Raw genomic sequence first — 21404 nt, forward strand, 5'->3', positions numbered from 1 at the left:
TCTATGCCTTCCACATCCTTCACTGGAGTCTTCTTCCAGAATTCCATTTTTGACTCTTGCTATACTTTACACCAAATCGACTTTCTTGAAAATTATAAACAAATTTTTATTCCCAACCCTGGCCTTTCCCTCATACTTTAGATTTACCAGACAAGTGTTGAAATAAGTATTATATATATTCAATGACAACAACTTAGAAAATGTGACAAACAAAAATTAACAACAAATCATTCATAATTCCTCCATCAAAAACTTCCTAATATTTTAGTGTCTATCACTTACTAGCTAAACAAAATTAAGTTACTTTACCCATAATCATGGAGATAATTATGATTCTAAACTCACAGGACTATTGGGCATAAGTATACAAAAAGCATCTGAAAAATGCCCAGCATATAGTAAGTCCTATACAGATGCTTGCTGCTATTATTACTACTGTCATTATTTTTCAACTTTTAAACCACACAGTTCTATGGACTGAAAATTCATATGTGGAAGCTGAATCCCCAGTGTGGTGGTATTTTAGGTGAGGCTTTTGAGAGCAAATAGGATATGAGAGAAGAGCCCTCATAATAAGAGACACAAGAAGGATGATCTCTCATGTCTTTGACAAGTGAGGTGGGCAACCAAGACCCTCATTAGACGCTAAATCTTGATCTTGACTTCTAGCCAACTGTGTGAAATAAGTTTTGTTTAAGTCATTTGGTTCATGGTGATTTGTTAGAGCCTGAACTAAGACACACACAGTCATAGATAGTTTTGTACATTTTCTTATTTAGCAATATATGCATGAATATTCTTAATGTAAATAAATACTTTTTGCACACCAGATGTGATCAATAGTTTCCCCCCAGCTACTTGATGAATTATCTTTATACTTGCTTAAATTTCGTTAATTTATCCACCCTTGTATATAATTCCCAACATGCCAACTGAAATTCAACATTTTTTCTTTCTCACTCACTGAAATATATGAGAATGCAAATGAAAACAATGTTTTTAAAGTGATATTTTTAAACTTTCTAGGAGACTAATGAAAATAAACCAATCCCAAACTTTAAAAAATTGTTATTCTTGGTTTAAGAAAACAACCTTCAGCCCAGCACTAAACAGATGGCTAGGTGCCAGGGCGCAGAGACACTGAGGTTGATGACTGAATGTGCTGTGTACTCATTGATCATACAGATACACTTAAAAAAAAAAATCTGTAATTGTTGAGTGTTTCCTTTGTTTTCAAGTTCTCACTGCAGAGCTTGCAATGAGCATTCTTTTGGATACATATTTTGCTTATTTATGATTATTCTCTTAAGTGTAAAATTACCAGGAGAAATAATATGAAAATTTGAAGACATTTGCCTTCCTACAAATTTGAATTTGTTTTCTTGAAAAGCTGTTGCAATTTTAACTCACAGAAGTGCTGTATAAGAAAGCCTGTTTCTTCACATGTTTGTTGATAAACATTAACATTCTTTTTCATCTTTGTCAATCTGATGAACAATAAATAAAATAACTCATCTTATGTTAAACCGTATTTTCCAAAGGTGTGTTAAGAGAACAAAAATAAAGTGTTTGCTATTGAATTTTGTCCCTTTAAAGTCTAATTTTTAAAGATGATTTTAGTGATTGCAATTGCTTTCAATAAATATAATTTTCCCCCTTAACTGATTATATGAGTCACAAATATACAGGAAAAGAAAGAAAGTACACATTTTCATGCTTTATTCTATAAATTTGAATGTGCATGAATTTTGTATTCAGTGCTGTAGGTTTTTAGAAAATACTATCTTTGGTTCCATATTGAACATTCACTTTAAGGACTTTACTCTATTGATTGAAAGTTTTCATTCCTTTAATGGAATTATGATACATACCCCAAAAAAAGAATGTTCAAGGAGAGTCTCAGAAGTCCATACTCTTTTGAAGACTGATGCCTTTACTGATGGTCCTCAGGATGTATGGCATAGAATTACATCACCTCACACTAAATGCTTACAACCTCACATTCAATATATCCTTGAATCCCATGAACTCTGCCTTCAAGAGTAACTGACAATCCAATTACTTCTCATTAAATCACTTTTCCTACCAAGTTATGATCAGCTCACTTCTGGTTTACTGCAAAGGACTCCTAATTGATCTCCTAGCTTCTATCTTGTTCCTTCCAACCTAATGTTAATAGTAACTGTCAGCTGTCTTGTACACTGTTAAACATATTAGATCATGTCCCTCCCCTGCCTGGAACCATTGGGCTGCCCATCTCAATGGAATTAACAGCTAAAGTCATTTTGGGTTTAAAGACCCTGTTTAAGCTCCATCTGATGATACACAGCCATTACTTCTCAGATATTTCCTATCTGACTCTAGCTCCGTAGGTTCCTGCCACACTAGTATCCCTCTATGTCTCAAACATGTCAGAGATAATCTTGCCTAACACATTTGTTAGTACTCTTTTTTCAGTCTGGAATGTTCTTTTCTTTTATATTTTATGTATTTATCCATGAGAGACAGAGAGAGAGGGAGAGAGAGAAAGAAAGAGAGAGAGAGAGGCAGAGACACAGGCAGAGGGAGAAGCAGGCTCCATGCCAGGAGCCCGATGTGGGACTGGATCCCCGGTCTCCAGGATCATGCCCTGGGCTGAAGGCGGCACTAAACCGCTCGGCCACCCGGGCTGCCTTAAAATGTTCTTTTTACAGAGGCTCTTCCTGATTGAAGTTACTGCCTTTCCTCACATGCTTCACATGCTCTTTGTTCTCACTATTTCATTAATTTTCCCCTACAGCACTTATCATCATCTGACATAACATATATATTACTTACTTCATTTATTGTCTATTGCTCCCATTATGATTTAGGTCTAGAAGGATAGAGGTATCTGTTTATTGGGGTTTTTTTTTATTCACTATCATAATCTTAGTGTATGCCCAGCATTAATGTTCCTTTGAATGACTAAAAAATTCTGAATTTCTACTATTTTCCTGTAAGTCATATTATTTTGGATAGAAATACCACCAGTCAGGGGGGCCTGAGTTGCTCAGCCAGTTAAGGCATCTAACTCTTGATTTAACCTCAGGTTATGATCTCCAGATCATGAGATTGAGTCCTGTATCAGCCTCTGTGCTTGGTATGCCTGCTTAAGATTCTCTCTCTGCCCTTCCCCCAAGAGCATTCTCACGTACTTTCTCTAAAAGCAAAACCAAACCACTAGTCATAAACATTCCAAGTTTTATTTTATATGGCTTTCACTGTATTTTGATATTTAATTAGCTTTAGCTTATATTTATTAAATGCTTTTCTATCCTAATGGAAATTAACTCTTGTCCTGAGGTTCTGCTGACATTTATTAACATTAATATTTTTGGCGATATTTTAACAGGAAGCAGAGAGTTTATAAATGTCATCATTCTGAAGCCAAATGTTACCAAGTCCTTCACTTTAATATTTTTGTAGACTTCTTATATTTGGGATAGCCACTCATTGCAGTAGCAATATGCTATATCTCAAAACATGTTCTTGATACTTTTTCTTGGGATAACTGCACTTATGAAGTACTCTGTACCTAGTAAACTCTTAACAATATATATAGGATAGAATTGACTCTTGCATGTGGCTGTGCAGTTGTAGGATTCGCTTAGGTGTTAAGTTGAGCAAAATAATAAAGACTTGGGCCAAACAAACAAACCAAAAATATTATCTAGCAGCCAAAAAGCAAACTGAGAATCTAGTATTTCAAAGTTTATATATGGTAATCATATGGCCCATAAAATCTTCGTCTCCTAAAATGTATTTTGAAGTGCATGCCAGGGAAAATCAATAAATGAGAATTGAACTTAGGATTGTAGTGATTGCATTTTGTCCTTGGTAACCTTGTATTTCCAGTTACCACATTCTATATTTCTTTCGGATTCTCATGAAAACAAAATGAATATTTTGTTTCATTTTGCCACTCTCCATTTAGCTTGTGAGTCACTAAGATGTAACCATTTCATGATTTGAAAGCAATGTATAGCATCAAATATTTTACTTTTAAAATGAATTACTTTGCATACTAATAGCTTTAGCTTTATGTTCAATTTAAAGTATTTTTGTGATTTAAATAATTGCTTACAAAAGAGGAATCAGAAATAATGAGTAATATATGGTTTTAGGAAGTTAGAATGGTTCTTTAAATTTGCTTCTATGATTTATAACTTGAATGTTGTGTGATTAAAATAGTTTAGCAAGGATTTTGAAAGATACATTTAGTGTGATAATTTCTAAATATTTACTCTTCCATAAAATCCTTTTGCAAAAGCTTCTTTGATGACATCTTCACTGCATATCCCCGTGACCACTTTTCTTCTCCCCACACAACTCAAATATTCTTTTCCTTTACACCACCTAGATTGTTTATATCTCTGTAGATGTTCTTCATGCTTGTTTTACTATCCTGGTATCTTGATATGTTTTTAATAACAAATTCTGTGCCATTAGCCTTTTTAACTTGGAGAAGTTTCAAATGTTCATATGTGGCCTATAAAAACATTGATGCTTTTCCAAGGAGAATGGTGATCATTAGTTTTACCTATAATCAAAGTGGAATGTGCCATTCCTAAGCAAAATATAAGGTCACACTGTGCAAAAAGACAACTCTTGTTTGCTTTGGCCAGGAGTGTGTTTTATGAGGAAAAAAAAGTTAAACAGGCCATTAAGAAATATTCTTGCTCTCTTTTTAATGTCTTTGAGCTGCACGTGTGAGCAGAATTGCAAGGAATTTCAAGTGACTCATCCCTAGTTTTGGCCAGCATGGTATTCTGTGAAGTTATGCATATTAAAACCTTTAAACAGCTCTCAGTAAAGCTTTGGCAAAGAGCTTGTTGCTTGTACCTATCAGAAATGTCAGATACTTTATTGCAGCTCTATCACTGGCAAACAATATTGCATAGTTATTAAAATACAGGATTTAACTATAAAATCTGCAAGTGGCAAACAGTGTTGTAAATCAACTAAGCAATTAGCCTGTGATTTTTTAAGTGACTGAATACAAATTCAGAATTATGAAGTTATTATCTAATAACCCAACAAGTGATGTGAATAAATCCTTGCTAATATGAAAATTATCAAACCACTGAAATATTCTTTTCTACAAGCAGTTCTATGAATCCTCATGCTAATGCACTTAGATTGATAAACTACAGGCATTCTGTGAAAGCTTTGTTTATTCCAATTGCTGAGGATTGTGCTTAGAGAATCTGTCATCCAAATGATCAGCAAATCGAAATCTGCAATTTGTTTTCACTTAATAGGCAGACAGGTTTTCACCAGCTTAAACTCAATTCTATTAATACTCTTTGAAACTCATTGCTGGAAAATGAATTTCAAAGGCAGGATTTTATCATTTCTGCCCCACCCCCACCCCTCACCCCACCATCTGTATAATAGAGGACTCAAAGCCACCTGTATACACTTTGGAAATACATGTTAAATAGGCACAGGCTATAATCTCCTGTCATTCATCTGCATTGTTGCAAAGGCCCCCTAGACCTTGCTTCTGCCACAATTCATTCTATACTCTGTTCTCAAAATTACTTTCTGATTATGCTGTTTCCCTTCCACAAAGCTCCAGCTCCCTGCCAAATAAAAGGAAAAAAAAAAAAACCCCTTAATATGGATTCAATGTCCTTCTTTATCTGGTCTCACTTAACATACTTTTTCTTTATTTTTGTTTACATTGCAACATAACACCCATACAGAAAAAAAGCTCACACCATTAAATAATGAAAAAAAAGCAACAACCAGACAACCACTGTCCAGGACAAAAAAATAGATTGCTGTTATTACCATAGGAACCAGTTCTCCTTGTGCATCTTTCTGATCATATCCTCCCCAGCATCTTAGAGCTAACCACCCAGAGGTGATTACTTTTTTCATTTTCTCTAAAGTATCTTCACCTGGGTGACAATCCTTAACTGCACAGTTAACTCCACCTGCTTATGAATGTTACAAAAATGGAATCAGCTGTTTTCTTCAAGTATTATTTTCACTCGACATTGTTCTGGGTTTTTTTAAGATTTTATTTATTTATTCATGAGAAACATAGAAAGAGAGAGGCAGAGACACCGGCAGAGGGAGAGGCAGGCTCCATGCAGGGAGCCTGACATGGGACTTGATCTCAGGTCTCCAGGATCATGCCCTGGGCTGAAGGCAGCACTAAACCGCTGAGCCACCCAGGCTGCCCCCAACATTGTTCTTTTAAAAGTCCTTTTGTGTTGGAGAAGAAGACAAACCATGAGACTCCTAACTCTGGGAAACAAACAAAGAGTTGGAAGAAGGAGAGGTGGGTGGGAGATGAGATGACTGGGTGCCGGGCACTAAGGCACATGCTGAGATGAGTATAACCGGGTGTTACACCACATGTTGGCAAGTTGAATTTAAATAAATTATTTGTTAAAATAATAATAATAATAATAAAAATAAAAATAAATTAATAAAAAATAAATTATTTGTTAAAAGTCCATTTGTGTTATTGCTATCGCTCTAGTTTCTTAAATTTTAAGCTGTTTAGTATTACATTTCATCCATATACCACAATATATTTGTCTTTTCCACATCGATGGGGATTTGGATTTTTATTATTTCTGGATTGGAGCCATTACAAACAATGCTGCTAAAACATTCTCAAGTATATATTTTGGTGCCCAAGATTCTCTACGTGTTCACACCCAAGGATTGAAATTGCTGTTACATTGCTATTCATATCTTCATGCTAGATAAATATTTATGTAACATTCAAAAACAGGAAAAACTAATTTGCCTATAAATATCTCCAATCTCTGCTAGATATGTCAAGATGTTTTTCTAAAGTATTGAACCAATTTAAACATCCAGCAATAGTGAATGACAACTCTTGTTTCTTCATAACATTAGCACTATTTGGGATTATCAGACTACCTCTCTCTCTGCTTCTATTCTCTTTCCTCTTGCTTTGGGATTTTCTAGTTGTTTATTCCTTTGCCCAAAGGTATTAATTCTGAACTATTACAGGTCACTAATTCTCTCTTCATCTGTTACTAATCTGCTGATAAACTCAGTCATTAAATTCTTGACTTTGGACATTCTCTTTGCTAAATTCTTACATTTCTATTTAGTTCTTTTCAAATTGTGTAATGATACTTCATGTAGTTTCCTGTCAACTGGTCCTATATTTCTTTAATCATAGTAACATAATTTTTATAGAATGCATCTGAAAATTTCAGTATCTGAGTATATATATATATATATATATGAAATAGAATTTCCTTTTACATAATATATTTGACTCTTGTTTTAAACATTGTATTCAATTGCTTGAAGGAATAATATAAGACCTAAAATGCAGATACTTCTTTCAGAGAGTACTGTGGAATTTTTTTTTTCTGTAAGGCATCTGGAGTCTCTTCCAGTCTTACACCACTTTAAGTTGCATTAAAATTTAGATGAATTATGGAGACCTATATTTTAATAAAAGGGTTTAAAAATTTGAGGTCCAAAGAGACAAAGTTGAAGTAAAATCATTTATGAGGAATTTTGTTCTGTAACTTACTGTGTGATCTTGAGTTGAGACTTTTTTTCCTAATTTTTCTTATCTGTTAAAATAGTACAAAGCCAGTAGCCCTCAAAATGATGACTTTCTTTTCTTTTCTTTTTATAGTTTCCATTGTGTTTCTCTGGTGTTTTATGTGTAATGGGTATGGTGCATCTTGCTTGTCTTTTGTATTGTATTTTTTGACTATGTGGCTTTTTCCAAACTATGTTATGATTATTTTGAAAGTGATGCCCGTGACTTTCTACAATATCAAGTACAGTGATTGCTACACTCACTATATTGAGTGTGGTAACTTGATGCTGTAGCTGCTCAATTCATGTTAATAGATAAGTCAATGAATAAATAAATTTTGGGAATAGGTGCATAGATAAAAGTGATTCAACCAAACTCAGTATTGCCACAGAGAAGGGAAAGAGAAAGTATCTTTTCTATTATAGATCTTAGACCTTCAATCTAATTTCTCTTGCTATGTTTACCTGTCTAGTATATTGGATGATTGTCCTCATACAGCACAACTGGTCTGGGATAAAATTTACAAATAATGATTCGAATCTGTGAAACAGCTTAAAGACAAAGACTAAAAACATCTATCCAGAAGAGAAGCGATAGGATGTAATAAAAGTTTATTGCAGTCCTAAAACTTAAAAAGCATGTTCATTAATAATTCATCAATCCTCTATAAAAGAACTTTGGTGTAGCCATTTTTGCTCTATACTTTTAATCAATTCTAGCTGATTTCTCTAGGACCAGATTTTGACAACAAACCTCTGAAAAGGATCCATTCGCCTGGGGATTTACTTATAATATTGGAATTAAAAATAATTTTGAGATAAATTAGGTAAATATAATTTAGCATATTAAACAATGGTTCTAATTAGATGAGAGTAAAAGTTAAAGAAAACGGCAATATACACTAACAATGAGACTGAAAAAAGAGAAATTAAGGAGTCCATCCCATTTAAAATTGCACCCAGAACCATAAGATACCTAGGAATAAACCTAACCAAAGAAGTGAAGGATCTATACCCTAAAAACTATAGAACACTTCTGAAAGAAATTGAGGAAGACACAAAGAGATGGAAAAATATTCCATGCTCATGGATTGGCAGAATTAATATTGTGAAAGTGTCAATGTTACACAGGGCAATTTACACGTTTGATGCAATCCCTATCAAAATACCATGGACTTTCTTCAGAGAGTTGGAACAAATTATTTTAAGATTTGTGTGGAATCAGAAAAGACCCTGAATAGCCAGGGGAATTTTAAAAAAGAAAACCATATCTGGGGGCATCACAATGCCAGATCTCAGGTTGTACTACAAAGCTGTGGTCATCAAGACAGTGTGGCACTGGCACCAAAACAGACACATAGATCAATGGAACAGAATAGAGAACCCAGAAGTGGACCCTCAACTTTATTGTCAACTAATATTCGATAAAGGAGGAAAGACTATCCACTGGAAGAAAGACAGTCCCTTCAATAAATGGTGCTGGGAAAATTGGACATCCACATGCAGAAGAATGAAACTAGACCACTCTCTTTCACCATACACAAAGATAAACTCAAAATGGATGAAAGATCTAAATGTGAGACAAGATTCCATCAAAATCCTAGAGGAGAACACAAGCAACACCCTTTTTGAACTCAGCTACAGTAACTTCTTGCAAGGTACATCCACGAAGGCAAAAGAAACAAAAGCAAAAATGAACTATTGGGACTCCATCAAGATAAGAAGCTTTTGCCCAGCAAAGGATACAGTCAACAAAACTAAATAAAAGACAACCTACAGAATGGGAGAAGATATTTGCAAATGACCTATCAGATAAAGGGCTAGTTTCCAAGATCTATAAAGAACTTATTAAACTCAACACCAAAGAAACAAACAATCCAACCATGAAATGGGCAAAAGACATGAAGAGAAATCTCACAGAGGAAGACATAGACATGGTCAACACGCACATGAGAAGATGCTCTGCATCACTTGCCCTCAGGGAAATACAAATCCAAACCACAATGAGATACCACCTCACACCAGTGAGAATGGGGAAAATTAACAAGGCAGGAAACCAAAAATGTTGGAGAGGATGTGGAGAAAAGGGAACCCTCTTACACTGTTGGTGGGAATGTGAACTGGTGCAGCCACTCTGGAAAACTGTGTGGAGGTTCCTCAAAGAGTTAAAAATAGACCTGCCCTATGACCCAGCAATTGCACTGTTGGGGATTTACCCGGAAGATACAGATGCAATGAAACGCTGGGACACCTGCACCCCGATGTTTATAGCAGCAATGTTCACAATAGCCAAACTGTGGAAGGAGCCTCGGTGTCCATCGAAAGATGATGGATAAAGAAGATGTGGTTTATGAATACAATGGAATATTACTCAGCCATTAGAAACAACAAATACCCACCATTTGCTTCAACGTGGATGGAACTGGAGGGTATTATGCTGAGTGAAGTGAGTCAATCGGAGAAGGACAAACATTATATGTTTGGGGGAATACAAATAATAGTGAAAGGGAATATAAGGGAAGGGAGAAGAAATGTGTGGGAAATATCAGAAAGGGAGACAGAACATAAAGACTCCTAACTCTGGGAAATGAACTAGGGGTGGTGGAAGGGGAGGAGGGCGGGGGGTGGGGGTGAATGAGTGACGGGCACTGAGGGGGGCACTTGACGGGATGAACACTGAGTGTTATTCTGTATGTTGGCAAATTGAACACCAATAAAAAATAAATTTATTATAAAAAAAAGAAAACGGCAATATTTCATATCAAAGCAGACACTGGTTAGGTGTATATTTTGTCCATAAAACTGAATGGACAGTAACAAATTCTGCCAATTATCTGAAAGATTATTATACATTTAAAAATATATATTTAGAGTCATCAAGATGTTATGTCTTTTACACATAATATTAAGGAATTGACTGAATCTTTACTTTTCTCTCATTTGATAGCATTTAGATTAAAAACATCAGTATTGCTAGAAACTTTTATTCATTCTCACAACCTCTCTTCTACTGATCTATCAATCTATCAGTGTTCATCATCATCAGATACTACTGTAATGGGAAAACAATCAGGAGCCTGACAACAAAAAAAGATTGAAATTTCTTTTTTTCATATATTCCAGAATCCTAGAGAGTTACAGTCTGGTATGGTATTTCACATGTCAAGGGCATGGATTCCTTCTGTCTTGTTTCTCCACTATGTGCTTTAACACAGTACTAGAGCCTCAGCTATTATATGTTCATTCTAGCTGGAAAGAAGGAGGAAAGATGCAAAAACAGTTGCACAAAGTACCGGCTTACACTGCATTGGCCAGTATTAGTTACATGGTCTCACCTGGCCTAAAGGGAGACTATGGAATGTCTTTATTCTCAGGTGCTAATATAAAAATATATAGATAGATTGATATATATAGATATACATATGCATCTCTCTCTACTATATATAGAATATATAAAGAGAATATATAGAATATATATAATGTAGAATATAGAATATATATAGAATATATATAGGATATATATAGAATATAATATATATAATATATCTCTCTATTATACATATATATGTATGTATATATATGTGTGTGTGTGTGTGTGTGTGTATATATATATATATATATATATATATTAGTGAGGAAGAGAACAGCTACTAGGGAATAGATAGCAGTAAACCTCCTTTACTATTTATTTACTGATTTACTTTACTCTAAGATATAAACAGTTGACCAGACCAAATTTTTAAAAACAGAAAGCATCAGTAGTTTAGAAAACCAAGACTTAAAAAATAATACAAATACCACACTATCAGCATAGTTGTAGATGAACATCAAACTTAGAACTGATTTTCTGGGTGTCCAAAGTGAAAAGAGATACAAAATAATAGGTTATTGTATTTTAATTAGGAGAAGGCATTACTGAAGCAAAGTGAAGCCCTCTTGGCTCTGGACAATTCAAAAATTTATCTCATGGTAATTTTTAGGGGAAAAAAATGAATGTTATGGTATCCAATACTTCTATAATGGATGCGAGGAGTATAAGGCACTTACTTGGTATCTTTGATGAAAAATCAAAGGAAAGTATTATTTTATACCTCAGTGAAGTTCCATATGTGAGTCCCTAAGGAAAAATGATCCAAGGATAAAATCTTTGTGTTTTCTGGCTTAAACCCAGAATAGATTTTAACCTGCCTGAAGGGAGATATGTATATATATATATATATATATATACACACACACGTATATAGTTATATATATATATACACACACATGTATATAGTTATATATATATATACACACACATGTATATAGTTATATATATATATACACACACACATGTATATAGTTATATATATATATACACACACACGTATATAGTTATATATATATACACACACATGTATATAGTTATATATATATACACACATGTATATAGTTAAATATATATACACACACACATGTATATAGTTAAATATATATACACACACACGTATATAGTTATATATATATAACTATATATATGTATATAGTTATATATTATAGTTATCTATGTAACTATAGTTATGTATCTATAGTTATATATAATATATATATAGTTACCTGCAATATTACTGTTCCAAAAGGTTTATGTACTGTTATATATGGTTTACTGTTATATATGGTTATCTGTAAATATTACTGTTCTGAAAGGTTTCTGAACAAGTTTAGGAAATTAATAGATTATCTAATTTGCTTTAGTCTGCTAGCATGTTACAAACTGATTGAGCTTTCTTAACACCAGGTGTTCTAAAAAGTGAAAGGAGCCAATTTGTTAACTGTAAGAGAACAAAAACACAAAGTGATAAAAGAGGTGGAAGCAGAAACCAATTTGCTAAATTTACTAAATTACACAGTTTACCAAAAACTTAAGTGAATTTCTCATAGCAATGGTAGAGAAGCTATTTTTGCAATGAAATGTGTGTTTATATCCACACTTCAAAATTACTTATCAAATAACTTCCAGGAAATGTTATAAATTTTAGCTAAATTATATGTTCTTAGATTTTTTTGTACTTTTCAGAGTTTATGTAGAGTTTATCTGTTAAAATATTATTTTACATATTTTGACATATATAGATAAATGCCTTATATACAATAAATTTATGGCTTCTTAAATATAATTTTATTATTAATGGATTATAGAATGGTCTGAGAGAGGCAAGAAAAATGAATTCATGGCCCCTAAATGTTTATAGTCATTTTCATCTAATTTTTGATACAGTAGTAATTAAATGAGAGTTGAAAAGAAATTCAGTGATTAAACATTGTTCAATATGATGACACATTAATAACGCATAAGTTATATTTCTAAATTAATTCTCTCAAGTTCAAAAGCAATTTTTAGGCTGTTTCTAAGCAAAACTCTTTGAAGAATTAATTTTTGCTTTTAGGGAGCACTATAGATTGACATCAAGGATTTCTCTTATTTCCATGTAGGAAGAACCTTTTGTAATGGTCTCTGAAAATGTCTTGGGTAAGCCGAAGAAATACCAGGGCTTCTCCATTGATGTTTTGGATGCCTTATCTAACTACCTGGGTTTTAACTATGAAATTTATGTTGCACCGGATCACAAGTATGGAAGCCCACAAGAAGATGGAACATGGAATGGCTTAGTAGGAGAACTAGTCTTTAAGGTAAGCATTTATCTATCTATCTATCTATCTATCTATCTATCTATCTATCTATCCATCTGTCTCTCTACCTATCACACCTCCAGTAATTGAACTATAACTCTTGAAAGCTAATTTCATATAAAATATGTGTAAGGCAAAGCATCAGATGGTAATGTTGAATACAAAAGTTAGCAAAAGTTATAGCCAGTACTATTTTATAAACTTTGTGTAAAGAAAAACTGATGAGTAAAATAAAGCAAAATTTCAAAATATTTCTTATAATAAAAAAATATCTATAACAAGGTCTTGCCTTTGCTAAAGTTATACTCCAAACATTTTGCCTGTATATGATACACAATGAAGTCACGATGTAACTTAAAACACAATTCATATCATTTTCTTTTAAAAATGCAATGTTATTTCCAAAAAAATAATAAAATGCTGATCAATTAGGGACTAATCATTTAGTTTCAGGATCTAAGTAAGGTTTCTCTATCCTTATTGATATATTTCTCTTTGTTCTTTAATTTTTCAGAGAGATGCTTATTCTCAATTTATCTTTATTTCTGTCAGTTTTTGCTTTTTTAAAAATCTCTCTTATTAGGTACAAACATATTTATTTGAAAAAATTTTTAAACATTTTATTTATTTATTAATGACAGACACAGAGAGAGAGAGGCAGAGACATAGGCAGAGGGAGAAGCAGGCTCCATGCAGGGAGCCCAATGTGGGACTGGATCCCTGGACCCCCAGGATCATGCCCCAAGCTAAAAGCAGACGTGTAACCACTGAGCCACCCAGGCATCCCAGTGCACACACATTTATAATTATTATGTCTTCGTGATGAATTTTTGAATAGTTGGGTTCAACTATTTATAATAGTTGGTTCAGGTTAAATTGGATTTATGTATGTCCCTTTTCCTCTCTGTTCTCTTTTTGCCTCTCTTTGGTTAAGTGAATATTTTTCATATTTGACTTTATTTCCTCTTTTGACATTTACCATATCTCTTTGTATTTCTGTTCATGTGGTTAATATAGAGATTATAATATGTATTCTTAATTTATCACGTCCTATGTAGTTTAATATTATACGATTTCACATTTTTTAATAATAAATTTTTATTGGTGTTCAATTTGCCAACATACAGAATAACACCCAGTGCTCATTCCGTCAAGTGCCCCCCTCAGTGCCCGTCACCCATTCACCCCCACCACCCACCCTCCTCCCCTTCCACCACCCCTAGTTCGTTTCCCAGAGTTAGGAGTCTTTATGTTCTGTCTCCCTTCCTGATATTTCCTACCCACTTCTTCTCCCATCCCTTCTATTCCTTTTCACTATTATTTGTATTCCCCAAATGAATGAGAACATACAATGGTTGTACTTCTCCGATTGACTCACTTCACTCAGCATAATATAATACCCTCCAGTTTCATCCACATTGAAGCAAATGGTGGGTATTTGTCGTTTCTAATGGCTGAGTAATATTCCATTGTGTACATAAACCACATCTTCTTTATCCATTCATCTTTCGATGGACACCGAGGCTCCTTCCACAGTTTGGCTATTGTGGACATTGCTGCTATAAACATTGGGGTACAGGTGTCCCAGCGTTTCATTGCATCTGAATCTTTGGGGTAAATCCCCAGCAGTGCAATTGCTGGGTCGTAGGGCAGGTCTATTTTTAACTCTTTGAGGAACCTCCACACAATTTTCCAGAGTGGCTGCACCAGTTCACAATCCCACCAACAGTGTAAGAGGGTTCCCTTTTCTCTGCATCCTCTCCAACATTTTTGGTTTCCTGCCTTGTTAATTTTCCCCATTCTCACTGGTGTGAGGTAGTATCTCATTGTGGTTTGGATTTGTATTTCCCTGAGGGCAAGTGATGCAGAGCATCTTCTCATGTGCGTGTTGACCATGTCTATGTCTTCCTCTGTGAGATTTCTCTTCATGTCTTTTGCCCATTTCATGATTGGATTGTTTGTTTCTTTGGTGTTGAGTTTAATAAGTTCTTTATAGATCTTGGAAACTAGCCCTTTATCTGATATGTCATTTGAAAATATCTTCTCCCATTCTGTAGGTTGTCTTTGAGTTTTGTTGACTGTATCCTTTGCTGTGCAAAAGCTTCTTAACTTGATGAAGTCCCAATAGTTCATTTTTGCTTTTGTTTCTTTTGCCTTCATGGATGTATCTTGCAAGAAGTTACTGTGGCTGAGTTCAAAAAGGGTGTTGCTTATGTTCTCCTCTAGGATTTTGATGGAATCTTGTCTCACATTTAGATCTTTCATCCATTTTGAGTTTATCTTTGTGTATGGTGAAAGAGAGTGGTCTAGTTTCATTCTTCTGCATGTGGATGTCCAATTTTCCCAGCACCATTTATTGAAGGGACTGTCTTTCTTCCAGTGGATAGTCTTTCCTCCTTTATCGAATATTAGTTGACAATAAAGTTGAGGGTCCACTTCTGGGTTCTCTATTCTGTTCCATTGATCTATGTGTCTGTTTTTGTGCCAGTGCCACACTGTCTTGATGACCACAGCTTTGTAGTACAACCTGAGATCTGGCATTGTGATGCCCCCAGATATGGTTTTCTTTTTTAAAATTCCCCTGGCTATTCAGGGTCTTTTCTGATTCCACACAAATCTTAAAATAATTTGTTCTAACTCTCTGAAGAAAGTACATGGTATTTTGATAGGGATTGCATCAAACGTGTAAATTGCCCTGGGTAACATTGACATTTTCACAATATTAATTCTGCCAATCCATGAGCATGGAATATTTTTCCATCTCTTTGTGTCTTCCTCAATTTCCTTCAGAAGTGTTCTATAGTTTTTAGGGTATAGATCCTTCACTTCTTTGGTTAGGTTTATTCCTAGGTATCTTATGGTTCTGGGTGCAATTGTAAATGGGATGGACTCCTTAATTTCTCTTTCTTCAGTGTCATTGTTAGTGTATAGAAATGCCACTGACTTCTGGGCATTGATTTGTATCCTGCCACACTGCCAAATTGCTGTATGAGTTCTAGCAATCTTGGGGTGGAGGCTTTTGGGTTGTATATGTAGAGTATCATGTCAGTGGTGAAGAGGGAGAGTTTGACTTCTTCTTTGATAATTTGAATGCCTTTAATGTCTTTTTGTTGTCTGATTGCTGAGGTAGGACTTCCAGTACTTTGTTGAATAGCAGTGGTGAGAGTGGACATCCCTGTCTTGTTCCTGATCTTAGAGGAAAGGCTCCCAGTGCTTCCCCATTGAGAATGATATTTCCTGTGGGCTTTTCGTAGATGGCTTTTAAGATGTTGAGGAATGTTCCCTCTTTCCCTACTCTCTGAAGGGTTTTGATCAGGAATGGATGCTGTATTTTGTCAAATGCTTTCTCTGCATCTAATGAGAGGATCATATGGTTCTTGGTTTTTCTCTTGCTGATATGATGAATCACACTGATTGTTTTATGAGTGTTGAACCAGCCTTGTGTCCCAGGAATAAATCCTCCATGGTCCTGGTGAATAATTTTCTTAATGTACAGTTGGATCCTATTGGCTAGTATCTTGTTGAGAATTTTTGCATCCATGTTCATCAGGGATATTGGTCTGTAATTCTCCTTTTTGGTGGGGTCTTTGTCTGGTTTTGGAATTAAGGTGATGCTTGCCTCATAGAACAAATTTGGAAGTTCTCCATCTCTTTCTATCTTTCCAAACAGTTTTATTAGAATAGGTATGGTTTCTTTTTTAAACGTTTGATAAAATTCCCCTGGGAAGCCCTCTGGCCCTGGACTTTGTGTCTTGGGAGGTTTTTGATGACTGCTTCAATTTCCTCCTGGTTATTGGCAAGTTCAGGTTTTCTATTTCTTCCTGTTCCAGTTTTGGTAGTTTGTGGCTTTCCAGAAATGCATCCATGTCTTCTAGATTGCCTAATTTATTGGCGTATAGCTGTTCATAATATGTTTTTAAAATCGTTTGTATTTCCTTGGTGTTGGTAGTGATCTCTCCTTTCTCATTCATGATTTTATTAATTTGAGGCTTCTCTCTCTTCTGTTTAATAAGGCTGGCTAATGGTTTATCTATCTTATTAATTCTTTAAAAGAAGCAACTCCTGATTTTGTTGATCTGTTCCACAGTTCTTCTGGTCTCGATTTCGTTGAGTTCTGCTCGAATATTAATTAACTCTCTTCTTCTGCTGGGCGTAGGATCTATCTGCTCTTTTTTCTCTAGCTCCTTTATGTGTAAGGTTAGCTTTTGAATTTGAGTTCTTTCCAGTTTTTGGATGGATGCTTGTATTGCCATGTATTTCCCCCTCAGGACTGCTTTTGCTGCATCCCAAAGATTGTGAACAGTTGTATCTTCATTCTCATTAGTTTCCATGAATCTTTTTAAATTCTTCCTTAATTTCCTGGTTGACCCTTTCATCTTTTAGCAGGATAGTCCATAACCTCCACGTGTTTGAAGTCCTTCCAAACTTCTTGTTGTGATTTAGTTCTAATTTCAAGGCATTATGGTCTGAGAATATGCAGGGGACAATCCCAATCTTTTGGTATCGGTTCAGACCCAATTTGTGACCCAGTATGTGGTCTATTCTGGAGAAAGTTTCATGTGCACTTGAGAAGACTGTGTATTCAGTTGAGTTTGGATGTAAAGTTCTGTAGATATCTGTGAAATCCATCTGGTCCAGTGTATCATTTAAAGCTCTTGTTTCTTTGGAGATGTTGTGTTTAGAAGACCTACCGAGTGTAGAAAGCGCTAGATTGAAGTCACCAAATATAAGTGTATTATGATCTAAGTATGCCTTAACTTTGATTATTAACTGATTGATATATTTGGCAGCTCCCACATTCGGAGCATATATATTGAGGATTGTTAAGTCCTCTTGTTGGATTGATCCTTTAAGTATGATATAGTGTCCCTCTTCATCTCTCACTACAGTCTTCGGGATAAATTTTAGCTTATCCGATATAAGGATGGCTACCCCTGCTTTCTTTTGAGGACCATTTGAATGGTAATGGTTCTCCAAAGTTTTATGTTCAGGCTGTAGGTGTCCTTCTGTCTAAAATGAGTCTCTTGTAGGCAGAAAATAGATGGGTCCTGCTTTTTTATCCAGTCTGAAACCCTGGACCTTTTGATGGGGTCATTAAGCCCGTTCACGTTCAGAGTTACTATTGAAAGATATGAGTTTAGTGTCATCATGATATCTATTCAGTCCTTGTTTTTGTGGATTGTTCCACTGAACTTCTTCTTAAAGGGGAATTTTAAGAGTCCCCCTTAAAATTTCTTGCAGAGCTGGTTTGGAGGTCACATATTCTTTTAGTTCCTGCCTGTCTTGGAAGCTCTTTATCTCTCCTTCCATTTTGAATGAGAGTCTTGCTGGATAAAGTATTCTTGGTTGCATGTTCTTCTCATTTAGGACCCTGCATATATCCTGCCAGCCCTTTCTGGCTTGCCAGGTCTCTGTGGAGAGGTCTGCTGTTACCCTAATACTCCTCCCCATAAAAGTCAGGGATTTCTTCTCTTGCTGCTTTAAGGATCTTCTCTATATCTTTGGAATTTGCAAGCTTCACTATTAAATGTCACGGTGTTGAACGGTTTTTATTGATTTTAGAGGTGTATCTCTCTATTTCCTGGATCTGAATGCCTGTTTCCCTTCCCAGATTCGGAAAGTTTTCAGCTACGATTTGTTCAAATACATATTCTGGCTCTCTGTCCCCTTTGGCGCCCTCGGGAACCCCAATTAAATGTAGGTTTTTCTTCCTCAGGCTGTCGTTTATTTCCCTTAATCTGTCTTCATGGTCTTTTAATTGTTTGTCTCTTTTTTCCTCAGTTTCCCTCTTTGCCATCAACTTGTCTTCTATGTCACTCACTCGTTCTTCCACCTCGTTAACCCTCGTCATTAGGACTTCTAGTTTGGATTGCATCTCATTTAATTGATTTTTAATTTCTGCCTGATTGGATCTAAATTCTGCAGTCATGAAGTCTCTTGAGTCCTTTATGCTTTTTTCTAGAGCCACCAGTAGCTGCATAATAGTGCTTCTGAATTGGCTTTCTGACACTGAATTGTAATCCCGATTTTGTAACTCTGTGGGAGAGAGGACTGTTTCTTTCTTTTGAGGTGAGGTTTTCCTTCTAGTCATTTTGCTCAGTGCAGAGTGACCAAAAACAAATTGTATTGGGAAAAGGAGAAAAAGAGAGGAGAGAAAGAAGGAAAGAAAAGAGAAAAAGATTATAAAAAAAAGAGAGAAAAAGAAAAAAGAAAAAAGGGAAAGAAAAAGAAAAGGGTGAGGGAAGCAAACGGACCCTGGAACTGGTCCGTCTCGCTGGTCTTCTGGGGGAGGGGCCTGTTGTGCTGATTTTCAGGTGTTAGCACTTAGCGGAGCTGCTCTGCCCCCTGCCTGGTTCAGGGCTCAGTGGGGGTTGTTCACCCCGTGAGGCCCCAGGAGGAACCACTGCAGTGGCGGGGCCAGCTCTGCAGCCCTGGAGTCAGCCCCCGCAGTAGCTCCAGAGCTCTCTGTCTGCAGGGCCTGGAGGCTCCGGGGCGGGGCCACTGATCTGCTCACCTCCGGCAGGAGCGTCCTGGCTGTCCTGGGCCCTCCCGGCCTCTGCCTGTCCCGGGGGGAGGCCGGATCCTGGGCTGTGTCCCGGCGCCCTGTGCTCCGGAGCCTGAGCTATTGGATTCGAGCTCCCGCCCCGCAGCCCCCTGCGAGGAGCCACTCCCGAGCCCCTCCGAGCTGCTCCGGTCCCGCCGTGCGTGCTGCAGCCCTTAGGGAGCGCAGCGCACTCTCCCTCCCGGGATGCAGGTGTCTGTTAGTGTCACAGGGAGTCTGAGAGCATCCCCGCCCTCCTGGGTCCTGCTCCAACTCCCTGCGAGCCCCTTTCTGCCCGGGAAGGTTGGTGCAGCTCCTGCTCCTCCGGGACGGGGCTCTCCTGTCCTGGGGACACTTGCCCCGGCCTCAGCCCGGCTCCTCGCAGGGCCCCTCCCCCTTGGAGGCCTTTTGTTTCTTTATTTCTTTTTCCCCATCTTCCTACCTGGATAGAAGCGGGAACTTCTCACTGTAGCATTCCAGCTGTTCTCTCTTTAAGTCTCAGGCTGAATTCGTAGATTTTCAGGATGATTTGAAGGTTATCTATGTAATTTGGTGGGGACAGGTGATTTGGGGACCCTACTCTTCTGCCATTTCACATTTTTAAAGAGATATATACTTGTAACAATATGGTTTCATTTATACCATTCTATCCTTTATGCTAGTGTGATCATGATAATTATAATTTCAGAATTCCACAGTAAAATGTAATAATTTTTCAATTTAAATGTTCAATTGTCTTTTATAGAGAGGGAAAAAAAAGGTTCTGGTATTTAACCATTTATCCACTATTTCTAAGGTTCTTCACTTATTTCTACATATTTGGGCTCTTACTTGCTATTATTTATTTCAGAAAAACTTTTGAAATGTCTTAAATTTTTTTACCTTAAAATGTCTTTATTGCCCTCAGTTTTGAGTGATATTCTTAGTGTGTATAAAACTCTGAGTCGACAGTTTTTCTTAATGTTCATCATTATAAAGATGTCTTTCTATTGCTTTTTGCAATATATTGTTTCTGATGGGAAGTTAGACGTCATTTGTACTTTTGTTTTTTTTTTATGGTGTGGGGTGGTGTTCTTTACAATTTTTTTTTTCATTTTTCATGTTTTAATGGGTAACTATGATGTACCTAGATATGATTTTCTTTGTATTTATACTCCTAGGGATTCACTAAGCTTCCAGGTTTTCTTTCACAAAGATACTAATAAGTGTTGCCAATTCTTTCTAGAATTACTGTTTTCTATCATTTTCCCTTTCTCCTCTCTCTTTAAGGCTCAGAGAATTCAAGGTAGACCTCTTAATATTGTCTCTGAGTCTCTGAGGTATTATTTAATTTCTTTAAATATTTTTATTCTTTTACATTAAATAATTTATCTTGATCTGCTTTCAAGTTTACTGATTCTTTCTTCTACAATCTCCAATTTTCTGCTAGTCCATGTAGTAACATTTTTTTTTAAATTTTAGGTAGCTTATTTTTCAGTTCTGAATATCATTTTTTACAAATAATTTCCATTTCTCTTATGAGAAATCTTTCTATTATGATCATCTTTTCTTGTAAATCCTTCATCATATTCATAATAGCTACTTTAAAGTCCTTGTCTGCTACAATTTCAACATCTTTGCC

The 21404-nt window shown here is 35.8% G+C and overlaps 1 protein-coding gene across 2 annotated transcripts in view; it reads left to right on the plus strand.

Annotated features, from left to right (window-relative positions):
• GRID2 (glutamate ionotropic receptor delta type subunit 2) overlaps nucleotides 1-21404 on the plus strand; it is a 1439737-nt gene that overhangs the window by 1106583 nt on the left and 311750 nt on the right. For both annotated transcript variants that reach the window (XM_041760141.1, XM_041760142.1), the window contains one exon: nucleotides 13045-13242. In XM_041760141.1, coding sequence (XP_041616075.1) covers nucleotides 13045-13242 — 198 coding nt within the window. The remainder of the gene's footprint in view (nucleotides 1-13044; nucleotides 13243-21404) is intronic.

The sequence above is a fragment of the Vulpes lagopus genome, chromosome 6 (assembly GCF_018345385.1).
Source record: "Vulpes lagopus strain Blue_001 chromosome 6, ASM1834538v1, whole genome shotgun sequence".
Classification (NCBI taxonomy): Eukaryota; Metazoa; Chordata; class Mammalia; order Carnivora; family Canidae; genus Vulpes; species Vulpes lagopus.